This window comes from Podarcis cretensis (assembly GCF_951804945.1).
Source record: "Podarcis cretensis genome assembly, chromosome: 3".
Taxonomy (NCBI): domain Eukaryota; kingdom Metazoa; phylum Chordata; class Lepidosauria; order Squamata; family Lacertidae; genus Podarcis; species Podarcis cretensis.
Window position 1 is genome coordinate 65566770 of NC_137172.1, and position 23765 is coordinate 65590534.

At 41.8% G+C, this 23765-nt stretch overlaps 1 protein-coding gene across 1 annotated transcript in view; it reads left to right on the forward strand.

Annotated features, from left to right (window-relative positions):
• The window catches only part of LOC307213007 (uncharacterized protein), a 108682-nt gene that overhangs the window by 32046 nt on the left and 52871 nt on the right, over positions 1 to 23765 (forward strand). Inside the window, exons 7-11 of the mRNA XM_079970627.1 lie at positions 2684 to 2803; positions 11446 to 11518; positions 14022 to 14096; positions 18328 to 18449; positions 22708 to 22920. Coding sequence (XP_079826753.1) covers positions 2684 to 2803; positions 11446 to 11518; positions 14022 to 14096; positions 18328 to 18449; positions 22708 to 22920 — 603 coding nt within the window. The remainder of the gene's footprint in view (positions 1 to 2683; positions 2804 to 11445; positions 11519 to 14021; positions 14097 to 18327; positions 18450 to 22707; positions 22921 to 23765) is intronic.

Genomic DNA, 23765 nt, shown 5'->3' on the forward strand with positions numbered 1-23765 from the left:
ATATATAAACTAAAAGAAGCTATAGGTTGATGAAAAGGAAAATCAGATGGAATATGGAAGCATTGTAGTGTGTTTGTGTAAATAGAAAGTCAGGAAAGTCAGGATAGTGGGATAATTTGACTCAGAGGGTACATATTCTCCCAGGCCAATTACTGCTGTCTCTTGCAAACCTTTAAATGGTGGAAGGTTGCCTGCTGGGGAAATGGCTTAGAGGGCATGTGCGGCCAATTCATCCTACCCCCTCCCTGCAGTCCTTTAAGCTGCCATCCCCGAGGCAGGCCTTTTATGGCTTTTGATTTGATCCTGGGATGTCCCTATTTCCTCCACCAGTGCCAGCACCGCCAAGCTCAGGAGGGAGGATGAGCTGGTGTTTGTCCTGAGCAGCCATGGCAGGAGTGGCGAGGGAGCATTCTGTTGCCTCTCCATGTCCTCTCCATGGCCGCTGCCGCTGGCCTCCTCCCTTGGGCAGCTTGTAGTGACTGCTGGACAGCAGTTGAGGAGGAGGAGAGGCTGCTGCCACCAAGGCCCAGCCTTGCATGGCGTGTCCTCTCTGAGGGAAAGGCAGAGGGCAGGACAGCTCTGGGCAGGAAGAAGGGGAAAGCAGAGCAGAGGGCAATGCTTTGTGCACCCGTGTCTAATCTTGTCCCTTTCTAAAATATATTTGTGGGTGCTTTTCTTTTTTGTACCAAAAGATAAAATAATATAAAATTGTGATGTAAGGGTTTTCTTATGACAGTGGAGGGCATTTATGCTGTGCCCGTTGGCCACAGTGGTGGCACTCTCCCTTCTTCTGACAGGAAATGCTCTTGGGGTGGGAGCAAAAAAATGGGGGATCGAGAAAGGTCAGTTGGCGGAGGAGTGAGAAATGTCTCTGTTTTCATCTGAGGAATGTTGGAGGGTACACTACACTGGCCTAGGCTGAAGGGAGGCAAGCAATCTGCCTTCAGCCTGTTGTTGTTTAGTCGTTTAGTCATGTCCGACTCTTTGTGACCCCATGGACCAGAGCATGCCAGGCACTCTTGTCTTCCACTGCCTCCTGCAGTTTGGTCAAACTCATGCTGGTAGCTTCAAGAACTCTGTCCAACCATCTCGTCCTCTATCGTTCCCTTCTCCTTGTGCCCTCCATCTTTCCCAACATCAGGGTCTTTTCCAGGGAGTCTTCTCTTCTCATGAGGTGGCCAAAGTACTGGAGCCTCAGTTTCATGATCTGTCCTTCCAGTGAGCACTCAGGGCTCATTTCCTTAAGAATGGATAGGTTTGATCTTCTTGCAGTCCATGGGACTCTCAAGAGTCTCCTCCAGCACCATAATTCAAAAGCATCAATTCTTCAGCGATCAGCCTTCTTTATGGTCCAGCTCTTACTTCCATACATCACTACTGGGAACACCATAGCTTTAACTATACGAACCTTACGTAATTCCAAAACCCAACTAGCTGGTGGTTTGCTGAGAAGCACGCTTTTCTCTGTTGTCAGTGTTCGGTAGAGGCAGGAGAGCAATGCATAGAGTGCTGGTTCAGGGAGCGGCAGGGAGCCATTTTAGCCCAGAATTGCTTTGTGGAAGTGTAGAGTGAAGAACTGGGTAAGAATCTTAAGCTGGAAACATTAAATCGAAATTAGACCAGTTCCTTCCATACCTTCAACCCTCCCTTTGTTCCAAGTGCACCCATTTGCTCAATACTATCTTTTCTAATATAGAAAGTGATGTTTTTCTTTTTTCTTTTTTTATAAAAATAAACCCTAAAAATAAAGCTGTTACTATTTCAGTTCCAAATATTGTTTAACTGGAAGTTTGCTTTCCAGTGACAATTTTTCTTTTTAAAAAGTGATTTCCGAAGACATACTTTCTTACCGAAAATAAGGCTTCCTGGAAACGGGGCACTTAAAATGAATATGGAAAGCATAATAAAAATAGCTGTAAACCTCTCATATAAAAAGCTCTAGTAAATTTTTGCATGGCTTGAAAGTTGGTATACTTGCGGTATGGAGAGAAAATAATGTAATTTGAAGAGTTCAATTTTGTCAAGAACGACCAGCAAATTCTTTATTTGTTCTGATTGTTCTTTGGGTGGGTCCAGATCTAGGTAAACCATTTTCCTCTGAACTGACAGATACAACTCATCACTCTCCACTCCATAATGTGCTTTCCCTACACCATCATAGTGGATCTGGTGGTTTTTTAACTCAAAAGTAGAGCATATATTCTGCATGCAGAGAGTCCTAGGTTCAATTTCTCCAGGAAAGACTGTACCAATAATCAGGGAGTTTTGTAACTATGCTAAGTTTTACTACCCGTGCAACTTTTCTGACTGGTGTTTGGAAAAACACATGAACCAGACCTTTGAAGAGTTTGTAAGTAAAGCAATTTTTAACTTACCAAATGTGTGGTCTTTTTGAATGCTGAAGGAAGAGGAAAATCTTTGGAACTCACTTGCAAGGGCAAATTTTAAACACCTAACAATCAAACAGTAAATAAATTTTGTTGTTTTAAAATAAATATATAAAGTTTTGTATTTTGTATTATGTTTTTGTATCTTATTTCTGTAAACTGTCTGCGTGTTCACAGAATGTATAGCAGTTTATACATTCTGAAATCAATCAAGCCATCAAATCCAACTTAAAAATATATATTTATGAATTTTATACCCCACCTTCCTTTTATAAGCTTTCTGTTGTTTATTACAGGAGACATCCTTCAGGCAAACTGACACTTCACTGGCAAAAAAAGTAAAAAGAAGAAAGTCCTCAACAAAAGACATCGACATTCACCTTGGGCAGCAGAATAATTTAACCGAGATCAACCAGGTATGCAATCCATCCCATCTCCCCGCCAGAACAGTGTTATTTGTTAACTCAGGAATCTATCTTGAAAAACTTACAACAGAGGTGGGTTAGATAATGTTTCCAGGGCCATTTGGGACAGAAAGAGATTCTGTAAACATGACACTACAAGTTTGCCTACCCATGGCTTAGGGGATGCACATGTGAGATTGCAGCCCGGAAAAAGCTATTTTGGGTTTTTGTTTGTTTTTGCTTTTTTGCTTTTTTCTGGGCAAGATCTTGGTGCAAAATCACACAAGATCATGACACCCAAAATGGCCACCATGCTTTCGTGTGAGAAAACAGGATGTCCCTTCTCCCCCCACGAACAAAGGTTTGATGTATACTTACTTCTGTATTGATTAGGTACTTAGAAGTGGGTACCTTTTCCTTTCATCTAGACTTCAAAATATAGGGCAAAATTAGTGCTAGCACAAGATTTCCTACCTCTCCTCCCCCTACACGTCATCCCAAAATCTATCTTTATTTGTGTGTTGCCTGAATCTTTACCAGTTTTGAGTATACACATTTCACAGACTAAATGTGTAAATAATATCATGATTGCGATTTTGAAATGGGAATTATTTATGTTTTAGTTATGATTTAAAATTTCCCCAAAGAAGAGGTGCCGTCTTGCTGTTTGAATTGTGTTGCATCCTTTTCATTAAGTACATTTCTATTGCTGTAAAGAGGCATACAGAATGCTGAATACTCCACCCTCTTCTCTCTGCCCTAGAAGTATGTCTCAAAAAAAAAAAAAATGCATCGCGTAGCATTGTGCATTGTAGAATGATTTTCATTCTCTGAAAAATGCAGGAATGTTACACCACAGGGTGCTGTGGCCTCGTGCTGCTGCCACTAGCATTAGAACCAGCAGATGCTGTTGGCAAAACATCATGAGTTGTGGTATTGTGCAGCTCCTGGAGGCCTTGTGCAGTATCTGAAGGGATGCTAGGGGTAAAATGTCAGCATCCGGCCTGTCATTTCTGAATTTTCCCATGATGGGGTTTTCTTTGTATACTCTCATCTGCTTTCCCAAAGATACATACAGCTATGCAATGCAAACTCAGCATTCAGGGACTGCCAGCTACAGATTTTTCTCCCTCTCCCCTTCATTCATTTCATGAATCAATGTGTGTGTGCTGTGGAAGAATACACACATGTGTATGCATGCACACACCCCTTCTATATGTATTTGGCTAAGAACAGGTAAAGCAAAAAGTTCCATTCAGTGAATACAAAACAAATGAGCTTGCGAAAGGAATGACAATCAGCGGGGAAGAATGCAATTGTTTGCAACCCTAATTTGAGAGGGTTTGTGATCTGTGCAGCTTTGGAGTCTCCTTTGGTACAGAAACAATAATAATCAAGGTTGGAGCCTTTCGTCTTGTTACCAAATATATGTACATGCAACATTACTGTGGCTTAAAAGCTCCTTGTTGTTGTTTGAATGTCTTCTGCTCATTCTCTGGGTTTGTTTCCCGCAGCAACAGAAAGAATGTGTCAGGGTGTCATAATAATCCTCCATTAAATCTGTAGTATTTAAATTTTAATGCTATAATTCAACAGCTGACAAAAGCCCATTGAGCAGAACTAAGGAGAGGAAAAGAGCCAGCCCCATTTTCTCAAGGGTGATGCTATAGCAACACAGAATGAATTTGGGGTCAGGGAACAAGCTGTCTCCATGCTTTGTTTGCACTTCCTGGCTAAAAGTAGAATCTGGTGGTATAAATTTTACCAAAATAAATGGTTATTTGGATTTGTACAGAAATAGTTTGTTTTGTATAGCCTCTTCTCTTGAAAAGATGAGCAGGAGCCACAGAATCGCCACTAGACCAAAGATTTTAAGGATTGTCACCAAAGAGATTGTTTTAGAGTCTCTCTGGTTTGCCTCTGTGTTGGTGCATCACAAACAACACCCTTTGACTGTATTAATGTTTTAGAAGAATTAGGGAAAGCAAAGAAGGAAATAAGCTCCTATAATCCTGTTTGAGTGCAATAATTTAATATTCCCATCCAATCTATTATTTGTATTCATTGCTCCCATAAACATGATGCATGAGATTTTAGTTGAATGAATAATTTTTTAAAAATACTTAAAATCAGTGCTTCCCCCCCCCTAGAAAAATAGGTGCCAGTACTCATCATAAAGTAGTTACAGTAAGTGCCATACTTAAAAAACAACCCAAAAAGGTGCTGGTACTACTTACCCTGAGTAACCCCTGAAAAAAGCACTGCTTAAAATGTGATTCTCTTTTAAAAGTTCAGCAACAGCAAAGAAAATCATCAACATGATCTTGTTCACTAACTATGGTTTCTTTAGCAGGGCTTTAAAGAATTTTTTAAAAAATAAATAAATCATAAAATGTACTTTAAAAAATTGATGCCAAACTACTAGCTACCAGTTTAGTCCTTTATGCCAGTACAGTGGTACCTCAGGTTACAGACGCTTCAGGTTACAGACGCTTCAGGTTACAGACTCCGCTAACCCAGAAATAGTACCTCGGGTTAAGAACTTTGCTTCAGGATGAGAACAGAAATCACGCGGTGGCAGTGGGAGTCCCCATTAGCTAAAGTGGTGCTTCAGGTTAAGAACAGTTTCAGGTTAAGAACGGACTTCTGGAACGAATTAAGTTCTTAACCCAAGGTATCACTGTATAGAGCCTCTGTTTGCCTGCACAGCTTAGGACCAAGGATGTACCCTTCTATGGAAGTAGGAATAGCAGCCAGCTGCTGTTGGAAGAGGATATTGCAACAAAGAGCTAACCCTTTCTATAGCACCACTTACATGTTAAGTGGGAAAGGATTTGCAAATTCACTGATCCTTGAGTGTAAGCTTTCTGCGGGGAGGCAGGGGAAGCAGATTTATATTAAACACAAGCTTGTTGCATCTGTTGCTGTTGCAGAATCAATTTGTTTTTTGAAATGCAACACCAGTCACAACTGGTCCTTTAAAACTCTGAGCATTATCCAGTTAAATGTTAGCATTTGAAGCACTTTGAATAGAGCCCATGCAACTGAAATAAATGGGACTGAATCCCATTGTGGTTTTTGATCAATCATGTGGATTTTAAAAGTTATTTTTTTTCTGGGCATCCAAGTGACTGTTCAATATTATAGATACTAATAGATATTGAGCAGAAAATGTGAAGGTTCAGGGTGGGGCCTTCCCCCCCCCACTCATTTTACCCAGTACTGCTAAGATGACCAGATGCAAAAGAGAACAGGGATCCAGAACCTCTAATAGCTGTTCAGAGGAGGGATTTTCAGAATACCGGTATATAGCTTGCATGCTGAAAATCCAACATCTAGATAGCTATTCAAGGGCCAGAAGCTGTCTCCTCTTTTGAGTTCAGGAGAAACACCAGTTTCTAGTGTACAGTGGTACCTCGGCTTACATATGCATCAGGTTACATATGCTTCAGGTTAGAGACTCCACTAACACAGAAATATTACTTCGGGTTAAGAACTTTGCTTCAGATATAAGAACAAAAATCCTGCTCCGGCGGCGCGGCGGCAGCAGGAGGCCTCATTAGCTAAAGTGGTGCTTCAGGTTAAGAACAGTTTCAGGTTAAGAACAGACCTCCGGAACGAATTGAGTACTTAACCCGAGGTACCACTGTACTATCATTCACATCTATTAAACTCTCTGATTTCCTTAATTGTTGGATAGCACAACTCTGATACTTTTATGTTGATAGCTAATCCTGCTCTGTCTCTTTCTGGCAAATTCAAACCCCAATCCCCATTGAAGTTACACATATGTTTCTTAGACTTGCCACCATGTGACAACTAAAAACACAGGTCTTCTCTGTTATGTGCTCATCCATACTGATATTATTTCAAGGTCGATTTTTATGGTATTTCAGAACTACATTTGCTTCCCAGTGCCCTGTCCCGCTTTTTCTTGTGCTCCCAAGACAGATGGATCAGCTCACTTGACTTTCTAACCCCTTTGTTCAAAGCATTCCTGCTTAAACTAAAAAGGAAGAAGTTAGTGTGCAAATGCCACTGAGTCATTGCTTTTAGAGTGAGCCCATTTGGAACATAAAGTGTAACCACAGGAGATTCCCTTTCACCCAATAACAGTGTTACTTATTGATTATAAGTGTGTGATCCTAAGCACACTTATTAGAGAGTGAACGTCATTGGAAGACACTGGGTCTTACTTCCAAGTAAATATTCATAGGATTGTACTGAACATTCTAGTCCTGGCAAAATGAGGAACGTGGCATTTTATTGTTAGTGAATTTCTGGAGTGAATTTCCAAAAGGAGAACAGTTTTACACTGGATTGTTACCTGTGTGGCTAACTGATAAGGGAATGAGAATCTTACCTGCCATTTAATTCTAAAGCACTGCGGGCTATAAACATTGTGTTTATCCTTATTATGGTGATACAGCCGCCACCAAAAAATTTGATTTTTAGTTGTGAAAAATGTAGGGAGACTTGAAAAGGGCTGTGGGAGGGCATTTCCCCTCACATTCATACACTAATAAAATTAATATTCCTGGTTCATTTGTGAGACCAAAGTGGAATCAAATTCCACTGTGCTGAAATCAAACTCTGCTCAGAAAAAGAAACTCTGCATTTTGCATTCAGTAATGACCATAACATTGCTTTTTTAAACGAGGGCATGCCCCCTTTTGGCCTGACATTCCACAACTACACTTGAATGACACTGTCTGGAACTCACTCAATGGACCAGATGGTGAACCTTCAATTCCTGGCATTTGATAGTTTATCCACAGGTGATGGTCCCATAACCTTAGCTTGAATTGAAGTATTGTTGAAGAGCAACAGGCGTTATTGTTTGGAAGTATGTTTTGCTTTTGTGGGTAGAAAAAAAAGGAAGCAGTAGAATCAAGCTGGAGAAAGACAGATTTAGAACCAAATTAGATGTATCATGCCAACCTGTATATTTTCCATTTGTTTGTTTAAAATCAAACAGCTTCAAGATACAGTTTGAGAGGAACTGGCAGCAGGAAGCATGGAGTGTTTCTGCTTAACTATTTTCTCTTCAGATGCTTTTTCTGATTGTGGTGATTATGAATGGTGATTATGAATGTGGAAAATGGTGGAAGAAAGGTTAAATAGCCCTTCCTCCTCTTCCACTACCACCACCAATCTTCCACTTAAACTTTCATTCAGCTAAAGTTGCATTTGATTTTTTTTTAAAGTGAAGAAAACACTCCCTTTGTTCCTGTATCAGCCAGTTCATTCCACTGATCTCAGTTTAGTTCCAATTTTTTTTTTGAAAATTGTTGCTGTAGTGCCTCAGTCATTCACAAGACTTTTCTTCCAAGCTTCCTCAGAAGGCAGTAGGAAATGCTTGTGTTTCTTCCCTCCCTGTTTCCCTTATTGCAGATGTCATGGCAGAACTTACTCCTTTACTTTAGCCACCTCCTCCCTGCACCTTTATAGAGAATGGACACTTACCCCTTCCTGGGTGGGTGCCTGTTGCGGCCTTTTGAGCTCAGCTGCCATCCCCGGACAGTGAGAACAGAGCACACATGGCCAGGTGGCTGTTAGGGAAATTCCTCTGTCCTCCTGGACATCCGGCTCAAGTTCCCGTCTCCTGCAGCATCTCAAATGGGCCAATCAGTGGCCTGCCTAGTGGGTGTGCCTCACAGGCTGAGAAGACATTGACTGCATGCTTACTCTTGCAGCCGGCCAGGCATAAAAGCTGGCAGCCCTGTCCGGTCTCAACACAGTTGGCAGAGAAGCAACCCACCCCCCACCCCTTATCATTCATCTTCTTTATTTTCCAGGTCAATTTCATTTTGTTCTAAAATGTTTTCTGCCTTTCAGGTTGCTGCTTTAACAACCCTCAATTCCTTTCATTCGCAGTTTAACCTTATTTTGCTTCCCCTGTTTCTCCTGACCTTGCTGTGGTCGCAGATGGATGCCATATTCGGAGCCGGGAAAGAATTTCCCCTGTAGACGAATTGGCTGGTCTGGAGGTTTTGCCTTCCTCGTAGCAAATCATCACAACTATGGTGGTTAAGGCATTGGGTGGAATCCTAGTCTTCAATCGTGGGGTGAAGTGGTGCATCACCCAGTATGATCCAGCGGCGTTTTCAGGGTACCCCATTAAAGGAGTCTCAGTGGATGTTCCTGTCGTGAAGCCAAGCATGTGACGGATGGTCCATAGGGCTTCCAGGAATGGCCTTAGGACGGCCAACTCAGTAGATTAACGCTTGGAGAGGCCACAATCCTGGCACAACCCTGCATTGGTTCTAGCCCTCCAGTAGGAGGCTGGAATGGCTACAACCAGTGCCTGAGCCAAAATTCCACCTACATTCTGTAATCAATAAAGTTGTGGCCATTTTTTAATCCAGATCGTTGTCTGCCTGAGTTATTAAACATATATTACCTTTAGATACTGATACAGGGTGGGCAGCACTGCGACTGGGCTCTCAATTAGGAGCCTTATGGTCTGAGCATAAACCCTACCCTACTGATCCTACTAAAGTCTCTGCATATTGAGTCAGGCTGAGACTCCTTCAGATTTGGATCTAGGGGTTATGGTTTCCTCTGCCTAACTAGTCTTCGCTGCTTCTGGAATGACCTGTCATCTCCCACAAAGCTGCATGTTATTTGTTCTTTCTTCTGCATCTTGAATTGGACGAGGATACCAATCACACACATTTCTGCAGGAAGTGATACTTCTGACTGTGCAATGTACACAAGGGCATAATTTCAATTTAAGGAGAGGCAAACAATACCTCTCTTGTATCTTCCCAGCTTCCTGTTACCATTTTTTCCCATCTAAAAGACTTGGTGTTTTGTTTAGAAATGGTGAGACTGGCATGGGAAGGGGCAAACATTTCACCCATTTGTTTGTTGTTGTTTTGAACTGCCTTTTTCAAGTATTTCCTAGGGAAGCTCAGAGAAACAAACAAAAAGAATGTTATTGAGCCAATTATAGATTGCTGGCCTGGCAGTAGAAGCAACAGGAGTGTACAACCTCAGCCTTTGTGATGGAAACATTAACCTTCTGGATCATAGGAGCAACAGTAGGAACCTGGCTTTCTGGTCTTCTGCCTTTTCTTGGTCAACACAACAGTATTCTCTGCATTCTGTGCTTCAGGCACTAGATCCCAGTTCAAGTTATAGAACTTAGCAACCAGTAGTAACCATAGAAGTATGCTCCTGAGATAGATTTGAGTGCAGGCATCTCTGGCTTGGCCCTGCTAGATCATCTGAAATGTGATGTCATTGGCTCATGAGCTGGAAGGCTTTGTTTTCTATTTACAATACAGACGCCTACCATTTTCCACGCTTCTGATTGATACATGACCACCAATGTGCAGGTCATTTTTGACCCGGAAGAGGGCAGGGGGTGGAATGGGGACAGAACAGGGTATAACGGGGCTCATGTGCCCTCTACCGACTGGCACAGGGGCCAGGAATTGAACCCCCATGCAAAATGGTTGCTGCCTGTATATCACAATGGATAAAAATGACCTTTCTATAGATGTCTACTATGAAGTAAGGCCCAGTTAATTCAATGGAACTTTCGAGTAAGTTTACATTGAATTATATTCTTAGGAGATAAAAAAAAACCCTACATTCAGAGCTGCTGCTACATGTTGTTTGATCAGGAACCTGTTCTGATGTGACCAAGTCCTTTCTCCATCAGGAAATACTTTTTTAAAAAAACTTATTAGCAAGCTGTTACCTCAAGCCATCAGTGAACTAGGAACATTCCAACAAAGAAGGAATACTGACTGCAAATTGTTAATGACAGATATCTCCCATCCTTTATGAGAACATGGCCAGCCCAGCTACTAGAATGAGACCATTTGCCTCAGACTGCTGATTTGGGGTGTCATGAAAAGGCAGCAAATTGCTAATTATTCAATTTATTATTATATTTTTATTGTCAGGGAGTGGGGAGAGGTGCTTGTGGGGTTTTTTTTGTTTTTTGTGTGTGTTTTTTTGCTTGAGATGTCAAAATAAATTGGTTGGAGCTTGGACAAGAGCATAATTTGCTTCCCTACCTCAGGCAGCAAAATGTTTTAGTTCAACCCTGCATGAGGCTTTGCTCTGTGATAAACGTGGACCTCTATGCCAGACTTGAAAACTTACCAAATAAATGTCTGTGAGATGTTTTCCTAGAACTCCATAACATTTTGCTCCAGTTCCATATTCATCTGTGCCTTTCTTCTGATTTGCACCATACTCTGCCAGCTCAAATGCAATGAAAATCTACAACTTGTCCCACACCCTACTCATTTGTCCAAGCTTGCAGTGCTGGGAATTGGGGTTTGTCTGACTGGCCACCCACTCTCATTCCAGTTCGGCTAAAGTCTGTTTGCACCCTTTTATGTTGAGAAAGTTAGAATAGCAAAGTATGAGCAAGCTAAGCTAAGCTGCCAACAATCCACAAGCGTCTGCTTCTTTCAATGGTGCAAGGATCCAAGATCAAACAATATTTTCTTTAAGATTCCCTGACCAAGTATTGGATTTAATAAGTGTTCTCATGCCCTGTCCAAACTTTTGTGCATTTCTCCTTTTATAGAGACATATGGAGCTGTTGCTCTTTAACAGAGACAAGAATGTTAACTCAAAGTCAGATGCTTGAAGCCTAAGGTTTCCTTCGCTTTCAATTTTTTTTCCAGATGCAAAGAAGGATGAAACACTCACAAGAACTGGATTCTGCATCCCAGTCTAATTTCAAGTCTGATTCCGAAGGTGGGCTAAAAGGGGTTTGGATATTTTTAGCCACAGAATATGCAAACCACAGAAAGTATGTAAACTACATGTGCATATTTGCCTGTCCTTTTCAAAGGAACTGCAGTTGAAAAAATATGTTGCCCACAGAAAGCTGGCGGCCTGGCAGGTCAGTATCGCAGCAGAAGCCCCAAGAATGTTCCTGGCTGCTCTGCATGCTAAAATGTACAGCATTATAAATAGTGTTAAATATCTCAAGGGCTAAAAAAAAAGTTGCACTTTCCTAAAAAGCATATGTGCAATGCACCCCCAAAAAACATGCTAACCAGCCACTCGTAGCTGCTAATCCCAGTCACTGTTTTAGAAATATAAAGCCACCTAACAAAAGCATGTATTCCATAAGAAGACTTGCTCTTCCAAACTTGCTTTTGATGCTTGTTCTGTAATATTGGTGATCAGCTGGTCACAGAAACCACCCTAAAAAAACAATCTCTGCTGAACAGTAGCAAGACTCAAGGGGCCTTCTGGGCACTCAGGGTTGTGTTTCCATTGGAAAACCAAGGCACAATGGAGTCTGCAGTGTCTTAGAAATATGGCTTGTTTCCATATATTTACACCTGAATTTTAAAGAGAGGGAGTTCACAGCATTTACATCCCAAGAGGGGGCTTGCCCTCCCCAGCAGCACAGCATTAGACTCAGAGGCATCAGCCAACAAGACTGCTGTCCTTCAATCCCCACATGGAATTCTGCCCACTTCCTGCTCGTTCTTCCCAGAAACCCCTGTTCCCCAAACCTCTGCTGTAAAAGGACACTCTCTCTTCCTGTGGTGACATCACACACCCCGTTACCCTGGCAACTGCCCTCTGTGCCTGCCAGAGCATTCTGCCTGGTTGATGGCTTCCACTGAGGGGCCATCAGCACCATTGTTGGCCGTCAGCATCAACCCACCACCACCAGACTGGCCCCGTGAGGAAGTTAGCTGGCGTCATTCCCAGCCCTTGCTAAATTCAGAAATTTATGAATTTTTCAAATTATGATGCGTCAGTGAATGTAGAGATTGTAGAGAGTCTGCCCACTCCAATTCATAACAATGTAAATCACATAGCATACAAGCCTGCTTAAAAGCATATAGGAACATCATTTGTGAAAACAACTGAACAAGTGCTCACATCCTGTATGATTGGCTTAAGCTGAGGGGATATAATAATGTGCTATTTACCATACCCTGCAATATACTCCATGAACATCACAACCCAAGTGCTATTTCTGATTGGCTCTGCTTCTCAGCTGGGCCTTTGGAAGACAGCACCAATAATGGGGTAGACCCAATATTAGACATACTCAGAGCAGACACATTGAATCCAATGGCCTTAAGGAATTTGATTTTAGCAGGTCTGCTGAATATCACCCAGTATTCCTTGTGGTGTCTATGCAGCCCCAGGATACATTTTGCTGATATGAAAAAGAGGCTAGGATACTTTTTCACAAACAGATTTTCTGAAGGGTGGCTCTTTAAGCAGCACTCTAGCTGAGGTATCCCCACACATCACTTTGCTAGGTGAGATGTGATAAATCATAGGATTTACCATGTTGCTTTCTATTACTTTCTCTCTAAAATCACCATTTCATATCCCTTATTAAGGCTGCTTTCTATACTCTGTTCTTAGGAGACAAGAAAGTCAAACTTTAAACATGTAGCTACTTCTAGGGGCAGACGTGGTACTTACTGATCCAGTTTGTACTGCTGTGGTATACAGATTAGTACAATAAAAGTTATTCAAGCACTAATCCAGTTACACATTCTTAGCATGCATGCACATTTTTCCCCCAGGGGATTATGCATGCATAATAACTTACCATGTTAAAAACTTTCAGACATAGGATTGAATTATGGGAGCATTCCCATGACGCAGTATGGGAAACAGCCCTAAGTGTGTTGATTTTCAGTGGCATCACATCAACATAACAAAACTTATTACCATATTCTTACTGCCAAAATTAACTAAGCACAGAATTGCATTGTTATTGTAGCTGGAATCTCTGTTCTTTCCCACCCTGTTCCTTTTGACTCCCATCTATCCTTTGAGTTCAGCCATTCAGGGTTCCACTTGAAGGACTCCTGCTGCTGCCTCATCTGCGGACTGCCCTGGCTTGGATGAGCCATTGTACCAAAGAGCTGAGAAGTGCCATACTGGGCACTCTGCTCTGCTGCAGCAATATTTATCGTTTAGATAGTACTTGAAATTTGAAAATGCAGTACCTCCGTTTGGAAAGGAAGGTAGCATCATTCCCATTGTATAAATGAGGAGCTGAGACTGAAACTGGCTTAGGTCACTTCCAGGTGACTCATTTATTGAACATACATCCTGATTTGTTTATACAAAGTTTGTGGGGAGGTTAGATGATAATGGATATTTATTTAGTATTCCTTCTGATTTGTTTGCAGAGACATCACGTGATGTTTCATCAATAATTTTTTTACTGGCAGTGAGTTGCTTGCTTGTTTGTTTTTTTTGCATACAGGAGAATTAAAAAATGGCACCCTTTACCTGCAGCATGGAGACTTGCAGTCCATTCAACCGCTTCATTCCACTGCAGGTATGTAAAGGTAAAGGACCCCTGGACGGTTAAGTCCAGTCAAAAGCGACTATGGGGTTGCAGCGCTCATATTGCTTTCAGGCCGAGTGAGCCAGCGTTTGTCCACAGAAAGCTTTCTGGGTCATGTGGCCAGCATGACTAAACCACTTCTGGCGCAAGGGAACCCTGTGATGGAAACCAGAGCACACGGAAATGCCATTTACCTTCCCGCCACATCAGTACCTATTTATCTACTTGCACTGGCATGCTTTCGAACTGCTAGGTAGGCAGGAGCTGGGACAGAGCAACAGGAGCTCACCCCGTTGTGCAGATTCGAACCGCTGACCTTCTGATTGGCAAGTCCAAGAGGCTCTGTGGTTTAGACCACAGCGCCACCCACGTCCCTTACTCGCAGGTATGTAGCTAACATAAGACCATGACCTAGGGCTCTTGCAGAGGCCTCTGGAGATATGTTCTCACACCATACATTCCACAGAACTTTACTAGGAGCTGTGTTTGAGTCCAGTACAACTGTCCTGGTGGCCTCAGCCCCATGGTGGCTCTGCTGCCCTTTGTCGGACTAGCTGCAAACTCAAAGGAAAAATACAGGGAAATGCATTACTCCTTTGAAAATAAGGGAACACAGTTTTAAAAAAATGATTATTCATACTTTATGAATCACTCTCCTGCTACAGTTGGAGAAGATCTGCCTCTGAATATCAGTTGCTGGGGTTCACAGGTAGGAAGTATGCAGCATCACAGATGTCCTGTTTCTGCATCTCCCCATCAGCATCTGGATGGCCACTGTGAGAAATGGATGCTGGACTAAATGAACCTTTCTCTCATTAACTCTCTAAGGTTCTTTGATATATTTCTTGAAAAGTAAGAGAATTAAAACACATTTAGGGCAGAACTAAAAAAGTGTTTTGGTCATATACCTGCCCCAGACTGTTACCTTGAGGATAGGGGAGTTGTTGCAAAGAGGACGACAGATAGGTATTGATCGGGGTTCTATTTCTCCCCCCCCCATTTTTTTAAAAATGATTCCTAAGCACTTTTGTATACTGCTTTCATAAGGTGAAACATTTACAGCAATTGAGTGGGGGAAAAGGTTAGCGTTTCCTCTTTTTTGAACAGGTCTGGTGTCAAGCAAACAGTTCTGCTTTACAATGCATCTTTGTTGCCACTGCAGCGGGGACAGAAAGACAACTTTGGACTCACTTAAAATAATCTGCAAAGAATCATGAAAGAATATGCTTTTTTAATTGTTTGAGTGAAAAAGTCAAAAGGTGAAATGGCAGCAGTTTCAGCCTCTGAGTGATAGGTTGTAAAATGCCTGCCCAAGTAATCCACAGAGATCTCTGACTGAGAAAGCATTGTGTGGTCAAAATGTAATAACAATAAGAGCTCAGGGACAAGCTGGTTCCATCGTTGTTTGAAAGATATTTTGTCCCCCCCCCCCCGCCCCCGTATTAAATGCACAACTACTAGCTTTGCCAAATTGACAGTTCAAGACCCAGGGACTCTTTGGAGCTTTAGCATCTGAAAAAGGGGAAATCTTCAACGCCCCAAAACTTCATTTTAGAAGGAATAAATCTGCAACATGAAGGAGTTACCTAACAGCAAGTCAGTGGGTCCTCAAAAAAAACCCCATAAAGGCTTTGTAAACTTTAGAAAGTTTGGAAAATCCTATTCTAAATGATGCTTCTATGTTATTTTCCAAAACAGTGTGTGGATGACAAGGCTGGAAAGTTTCTGGAACTGTAAAGTACTGGGAAGATGACTAAGTAAATCAAAGCATCAGTAGCACACCCCTTACCTTACTTTGGGTCATGACAAAAAGAGTTTCCAGACAACCCTTATTTTAAGGTAGACTCTTTATTTTAAAGGGATCTTATTTCAGATCATCAAGTTCCATGCAGGACATCAAGGAAAAGGAATCTTGTTCATCATATTCATTATAGATCTTTGTATTGAGGGACCACTAATAAGGAGGAAACCCAGGAATCTTGGAAACCACTGATTTCTAACAATATATGTTTGCCTTCAAATAAAAATGGACAGATACTGCCTTTCTTTAAGGCTACACATGCTACATCACTACTATGTCAGATAATCCCACACAGAATCAAAACAAAATAAAAAAATTCCTTCCAGTAGCACCTTAAAGACCAACTAAGTTAGTTCTTGGTATGAGCTTTCGTGTGCATGCACACTTCTTCAGATACACAGATGTGTATCTTCAGATGTGTATCTGGAGAAGTGTGCATGCACACGAAAGCTCATACCAAGAACTAACTTAGTTGGTCTTTAAGGTGCTACTGGAAGGAATTTTTTTATTTTGTTTTGACTATGGCAGACCAACACGGCTACCTATCTGTAACCACACAGAATCAGTCACTGTACATGAAATTTGTTCATGTGTAAGCTGTTAACAATACATTTTCTCCATGCTAACACAAACTTTCATTTTTGACATTGGCTAGAAGAAAAATTGCCCCCAAAACATGACAGACCACCTTTCTCTGGCAGCTGCCCTTTTGAAACCATTTAAAACATCTGCTCCATGCTTTTGTGTGATGCACAAAGAATCCGGTATACACCATGGCTCTCAAAATTTTCTGCTTTCATTATATAAAAAAGTATCTTGCCTGTGTCTTGCCTGTATCTTGACTGTATGCAGAAGAACTTGAAAAATGAGGGTTTTTTAAATGTCAGATGAATGCACTAAAGGCAAGTGGGACTGTGCCAGGATTTCCAGGGCTCACTCAGTAGCTGGCAACCCAGTGCCCTTCATAATACCAATCTCCGGTGACTACCCTTTCCTGGCCTTGGAACAGTTTGGGTGCCAGACTTCACAACTTTAAAGTGTACTTGGCTCCAGTTCAGTTAACATGTAAGATTAATTAGGAACTAACCATTTCATTGAAGTGCATCCAAATCCAAGCCAGCCTTTCCCCCCTTTCTTTTCAAATTCATGGTTTGCCTCTCCTCATTATGGTGGATCAAGGTGTGCCTGCATTTCGAGACATTTCCGTAAGGATGTGATTATGAGAGAGACCTTTTTGTGGTCCTTGGTCTGAGAACGCTCCAAGAGCTGCCAGTTTCAGTCCATTGCAGCTGCAATGTTCTGAGGAAACCAGGATGAATATGGCTGATAAGTCAGGCATGCTTCATCTTTTCCCAACAACATTCTTGTATGGATTACAGAGTAATCTGACATGCAGGCTTTGCCAATTAAAACAGCCATGGAAATGACTGAAAGTGTTTTCCTTGGCTGCATCTGGCCATCCTCTTTACCGATCGAAAGGAACAAGGGTTAATTTGATTTAATGTGTGTGAAAAGTAATATTCCTCATACGAGGATACCTCTCTCATTTTTGGCGTTCCCGATCAATCCGTTCCACTAATCCTGTCCCAAAATCAATGAATAAAACCAACTGATTTAAACCAGAAAGAGCTGAACAGCTCTCTTTTGTTGGAAGTGAGTAATGGCAATTTAATAGGAGACAAGCCACTCAGAAAGCCTGTGCTCAAAAAGAGCTAACGTTCAATTGTCCCAATCAGAGAATTTTGTTTAAGAAAACATGTTAAAAAGCTTCCCGTCCATTGTCTCTATTCCCTCTGAAATGCTTGACGACGTTTAAGATTTAACTTTATCACTGTGGAACAGTGATGGGTTGCATTCAAAGCAGCTCTACGAGAATGTTCCATTGGCGCAAGGTTTTCTGCTTGTGCCATGGAACATTTCCCCCCTCCTCCCCGCAGTGTGCCCCCTAAATCTGTTCTAGAGGTTCTCTCAACCTTCTGGAGCAGATTTGGGGAGGGTGCACACAGGGGGAGAACAGAGGGGAAAGTCCCACTGCCTAAACAGAAATCCTTGTGCTGGCAGGATAAGTTAATTGAATGCTGCCCTGTGTATTGCTGGACTACAATTCCCATCATCTCTGAACATTGACATGATAGGAATTGGAGTCCAGCAAAATCTGGAGGGCCACAGGTTTCCCACCTCTGCTGTAGGAACACTGAGGAGCTGCAAGTTGCTGACTGACATCAGGATAACGTTGAGCGATCTAAAGTACCCAGGCAGAGAAATAGTAAACCAAGTAAATAAAAAATAAAAAAGATGCTCCAAGATATAGGGAGCACATGTCTCTGGTAATTAAAAAACACACACACTATTCACCCTCCTGTACTACATTTGGTTTTAACAGATTTTGTCAATTATATTTCTGTTCTTCAATTCTTTCAGGAACTCATGAAGTAAATAGAGATCCAAATAAAGAAACCTCATTGCTGTCAGCTGTATCTCTTCAATCAACTGGCAAATCTGAAGTTAGCAGCAAATTAGGCATGGAAAGTTTGCCCCTACAAGTGAGAACAAAAATCGGATGCATTTTAGTAGATTTTTACACAGAATTGCTTAAATCCTACTTGTTAAATTTGGAAGGAAATTTGCAATATCATGTACTATATACAGACTGGGGTTTTCTGTTTAAGTCAGAGGTCATTGTAAATATAAGGATGGCTATGCAAGGGCGGCTGTGGCTATAGGAAGTGCGCGCTCTCTCTCTCTCTCTATATATATATATATAAAACACATGCATGGGAGTTGCTGGTTCTGTGTTGAATCTACAGGTGACTTTATCCACTACATCCAGCTTTTCTAATAGAGCCAAAATATTCTGGGAAAAGGAGAACGAAACAGCTGTGCAAATAATGCTTGCTCAATTACTTTTAGACATTTTAGTATTTTTGTTGAAACATCTAAAAATGATTTCCTTTGTACAATTACAAGATCCATTACATCTGGTTGCAGCAAGATTACCTTTTTATTAGAAAGCAAGCATTGAACCAAGTAAAACCAAATGGTTTAGAAAGTTATCGGTGATAGCCAATGCCAGTAATATTCAGAGTAGACTCAACGTGAACTCAATGAGCCTAAGTTACATAAACTCAAAGGTTTAAGTAGGTCTACTCTGACCATTAGTAACATTGGATATTATCTTATTAAGAGTTACTTACTGCAATTAAGTTCACAATCACTCACAGGTCACAGCTACAATATCTATAATAGGTAATTGGAGTGTAATTGTTTTACTTATTTATTACTTTCCTTAATTTCATAGCTCACTATACAATCCAGTAGAATTATCAGCATTTTATGGAATATTTTGCCTTCACAGCTAGATTGGGCTGGGCATCCTATGTGCATCAGATGTTAGCTTGCACAGTTCATCATACATTTTTCATACAGCTGTATTTCTGTACTGTACATATTTTTTTGTTACCAGCTGAATTTCTGATTCTCACCTATGTCATCAGGACTTTTGTGATGCTCTTTGCTCCAAAGCCATAGGTTTCTCTTTCATTCAGACCAAGAGAGATCAGTTGTGTGTGCCTCCTATAATTTCTGTAGCATGTTCTTTTTCCCTAATTAAGAAATGTTCCTCAATATTCCAAAACTGGGTTAGCTATTTTTAAAAAAGTAATCTGACTACCAGAATATATTAACTGCACCATTGACAATTAGGGGATAGAGGGGAAAATCTCCAAACTTGAAATGAACACACAAGAGCCAGGTCAGATTTCAGGTTTATCCACCTTAAACCATGTCTAGGGTTTTATAAACTACAGGGCATGGAAACTTTTTTCATGGTGATGATTCATGGGGCTACATGATGTTTCTCTAAGCCAGTGATCAGCAAAGTTTGCTTTCACAGGATGTGCTATCTTCAATGAAACTGGAACAGGGGAGATTCACTGTGTGTGGGTGTGGTCCTGTCTACCTTATAAAGTGCTGTGTCTTCATGAAACAGCCATCTGTGTTTAGTTACACAGTTTATTTGAAGGCAGCTATTTCTGTCCCATTTCAAGGAAGATTCCATGGCTGGAGTCCTCTGAGTCCATATGGCAACCCCCAAAATAGTTATTTCCTTAAAACATACACACACACACACACAGAGACACACGCACAGGTGCAAAAGAATAAAGTAAACAAAAGACAAACAGTAAAAAAGAGAGAACTTGTTCAGTTCTGTGCTATGTGTGCATCTGTATAGAAAAAGCAGAAGGAGCAGAAATGGGCGGGAAAGAGACAAAGGTTGCCTTTTTCTGATAAAGCGTGTTCTCCTTCAGGGAGAGCACGTGTTGCGGTGGGGTCTACTGAGCCACCCCTTTGTTGCTGGTTAAGTTCTCCAAGATGGCCGGGGGGCATTGATTGGATTGCCGAGTTGCTGGGGCAAAAGTTATGTTGCAATTTTGGTGGGAGGGGTAAAAGGTTTAAATACTCTGCACACAGCCTTGTACTTTCTCTTTTGCTGCGTGCAACGGATCACCCGCCCACCCGCCCTAGAATAAGGGGTTTGTTGCGTTGACCTTGCTATGCCTGTCATGGGGTCGTCTGCCTTTGAGCAGGGGCCTGGTAGGAATTTTTCCACCTGGCAAATTGGCTGGCTGGGTGGTTTTTGCCTACTGCGTAGCAAATCGTCACAACTTGTAAGGTTGTGGTTAGGCATTGGTTATAAATCTGGTGGAGGAGGGGTTAGGATAGGCTGGGCCTACCCCTCCATGGAGGGGTTCAGGATAGGCTGGGCCTGCCCCTCCATGGTTGCTGCGGAAAGGGAATTCCGTTAAAGGAATCCTGGGGCTTGCCATCTTTTCGTCCAATCCCTGGAATGGGACTAGGGCCGGCAAGCCTTCGGGGAGCAGGCGGGTGAGAGTTGAGGGTCTGTGTCTCAGCTCCAATTCTTCCCCGACTTGCTTTCCCCCGCACTGTCTTTCGGTGGTGCCCGGAAGTCAGTTCTGTCCCCAGGCGGGGGGACAGATAGTCTTAACCAATGCCTAAACAACCACTCACAGTTTGTATTTTAATAAAGTTGTGGCCAAAATCATGCCAAAAATCTTAAACAAAAATTACGTGTCCGTTGTGAGTTATTTTGGGGGGTGGATTGGGGACCTCAACACGCAAATGCATTTTCCAACCATTTCCCCAAAATGTGTAATAAATCCACAAGGCTTGAAAACCATTTCCCTTCAGGCAAACAAACACCAGACCTGAAATGCTCTAGATGTTTGATTAAAATAATATTACAGTCCCTTTGAATTGTTTGAACCATCCTCCCATGCTGCCTTTAGGAAGCTGCCGTCAGTTAACACTGACTAGCAATGGCTCTACAGAGTCTCCAGCAGGAATCTTTTCTTGGCTTACTTGGAGATGCCAGGGATTGAACCTGGAACCCTCTGCATGCAAAGCATGTGTGATCTGATGGCACTACACCCAATCTCCTTGGTAAGCAACATAAACAGAGCCAGTTGCTTAGTTCCTGCCCAATCAAAATTTCTGTCCTTCCTGACCTTGCAGTGATATGCTAGGAAGGTGTCAAGTAATTGGTTCCTATATTTCTATATTCAGATGCTTACCAGAAACCTAAAAGAAGGTGTCTGGAAGTATGGACTGTATAAGTGTGTGTGTGTAACAGCATGTTACTATATATATCCCTTTATTACCTTTGTCTCTCTTCTGTCCTTCTCACTTCATGCAGTATAGAAGACAGGCAGTCTGGTATATGTCCATGGACTTACAATGCTTTGTAAAGCACTGATGGTACTGGGGAAATAATAATTGTGTCGTTGAAGTAGCCCTCCTAAATTGATTTACTTGTGTCCAAGACTGAGGGGGCCCAGCACGTGTCATGCATGTGTTATGTCATGTGCACTTCATGCCTTGCTTGTGTGTGATGTCATGCGCCCAGTGTGCGACATCATGTGCACACACCATGTGCACTATGTGACATTCTTGGGAGGAAACCAAGCGCAGAGTGGGTTCAGCTCCTCCTCTCACACACTTGGCTTTGCGCTCAGCCTCCTCCATCCTCTCCATCTTGAGGGTGGGTAGCCCTCCTGCCAACAAATATTGAGGGGGCCAAAGACACCTCGAAGGACATTTTCAAAATATGTATTGTGGATTGGATACAGTGGTAAATTAAGAGCAATCCTGAATTAAACTTGCTAATAATAACCATCAGGACTTTCACTCTGCCTTGTTAAATAGAACTGCTCTTCTATGACGTCCTGGAAACTCTGGGACTAAGAAAAGACACTGTTGGCCACAACTTGCAATCCAGTCATGCACAATTGATACAGGAGGGGTGTGTGGGGACAGATTTGCATTATAATGTTAATTGTTTAATGTGTGACCCACCAAGCTGAATGTAGCCTGCCAGCTGAATATTGTGGTGCTTCACACACACACATATCCCTTGTCCTAAGCAAAGAGCAGAAGCAGGAAGTTCATCAAGTCCCTGACTCCCTGGTAGAACACAGAACCGTGGATAGGTAACATTCAGCCTAGTGGATCACAATATATGCAGGCCTAGTGTAGCACTCACTTGAACATCTTTGCGCTCTCTCTTTCTCTCGCACTCTCTCTCTCTCACACACACACACACACGCACGCACTATACATCTAGGGTTGCCATTTGAACAAGTGGGAATGGAACATACAAGTCCTATGAATAACTTATGCAAGCAATGGGTGAAAATGGAATGAACGATGGAAACAATATTATGAACATCCACCTTTTGCTGGCATAAATTCATTTCAATACTTTTGTGTTTGCTTTTTGCACAGCAAAAAGAAAGTATTTCCGATACTAAGAAGAACAAGTATTTGGTTTTTTCCACTGACCCCATGGAATATAATATGCCACATCAAAGAGAACCAGATTCCCTGGTACATCAGTATACTTCTGCTGAAAGAACGAAATCACATCCTGTTCAGCCAGTCGCATTCATACCATCGGATGCATTCAAGGAATGTAACGACAATTGCAAACAAAAAATAGTAAGTATATCAAAACCAAATTCACACCTGAAAACAAAGATTTTGCTTTAAAAGGAAAGGACATCATGCATACATATGCTTTAAGCTGCCCAGAGTGGCTGGGGAAGCCCAGCCAGATGGGTGGGTTATAAATAATAAAATTGTTGTTGTTGTTGTTGTTGTTGTTGTTGTTGTTGTTGTTGTTGTTGTTGTTGTTGTTGTTGTTGTATAAAATTGTTGTTGTTGTTGTTGTTGTTGTTATACATGTAGGTAGATAAATACTGTACATGGATAGTTGAAATTACCACCTTTGAAATAAAAACATCAGCTAGCAGCCTTAAGGGAAATATTCCCAAATCCACACTATTGGGTTTGTCATTGTGAAACCTTACTGACAGTACAATCCTATACATAGAATCATAAAGTTGGAAGGTACCCTGGGGATTATCCAGTCCACACACCCTCTGCAATGCAGGAATGTGCATCTGCCCCATAGGGGGTTCAACCTGCAACCTGGATGTTATCAGCACCATGCTCTAACTAACTGAGCTAAGCTGTGTAATGCCTGTTTAGAAGTGTGCCCCAATGAATTCATTGGAGTTTACTCACAGTATAGGACTGCAGCCCTGAGAACAGTGTTATGTGTGAATAATGGGTGATGCCCAACATTAATTCCATTGGATGGTATGCAATGTTAGTCCTACACAATATAGACCTGTTGGAAGTGAATCAACATGACTTAGATTCATTGATTTCAGTGAGGCACTCTGACTAGGAATTAGTTGACTTCCACCCATTGAAATTAATGGGTCTACTCTGAGTATGACTAATGCAGGACACCACCCAATGGAATTACAAGCCTGGCA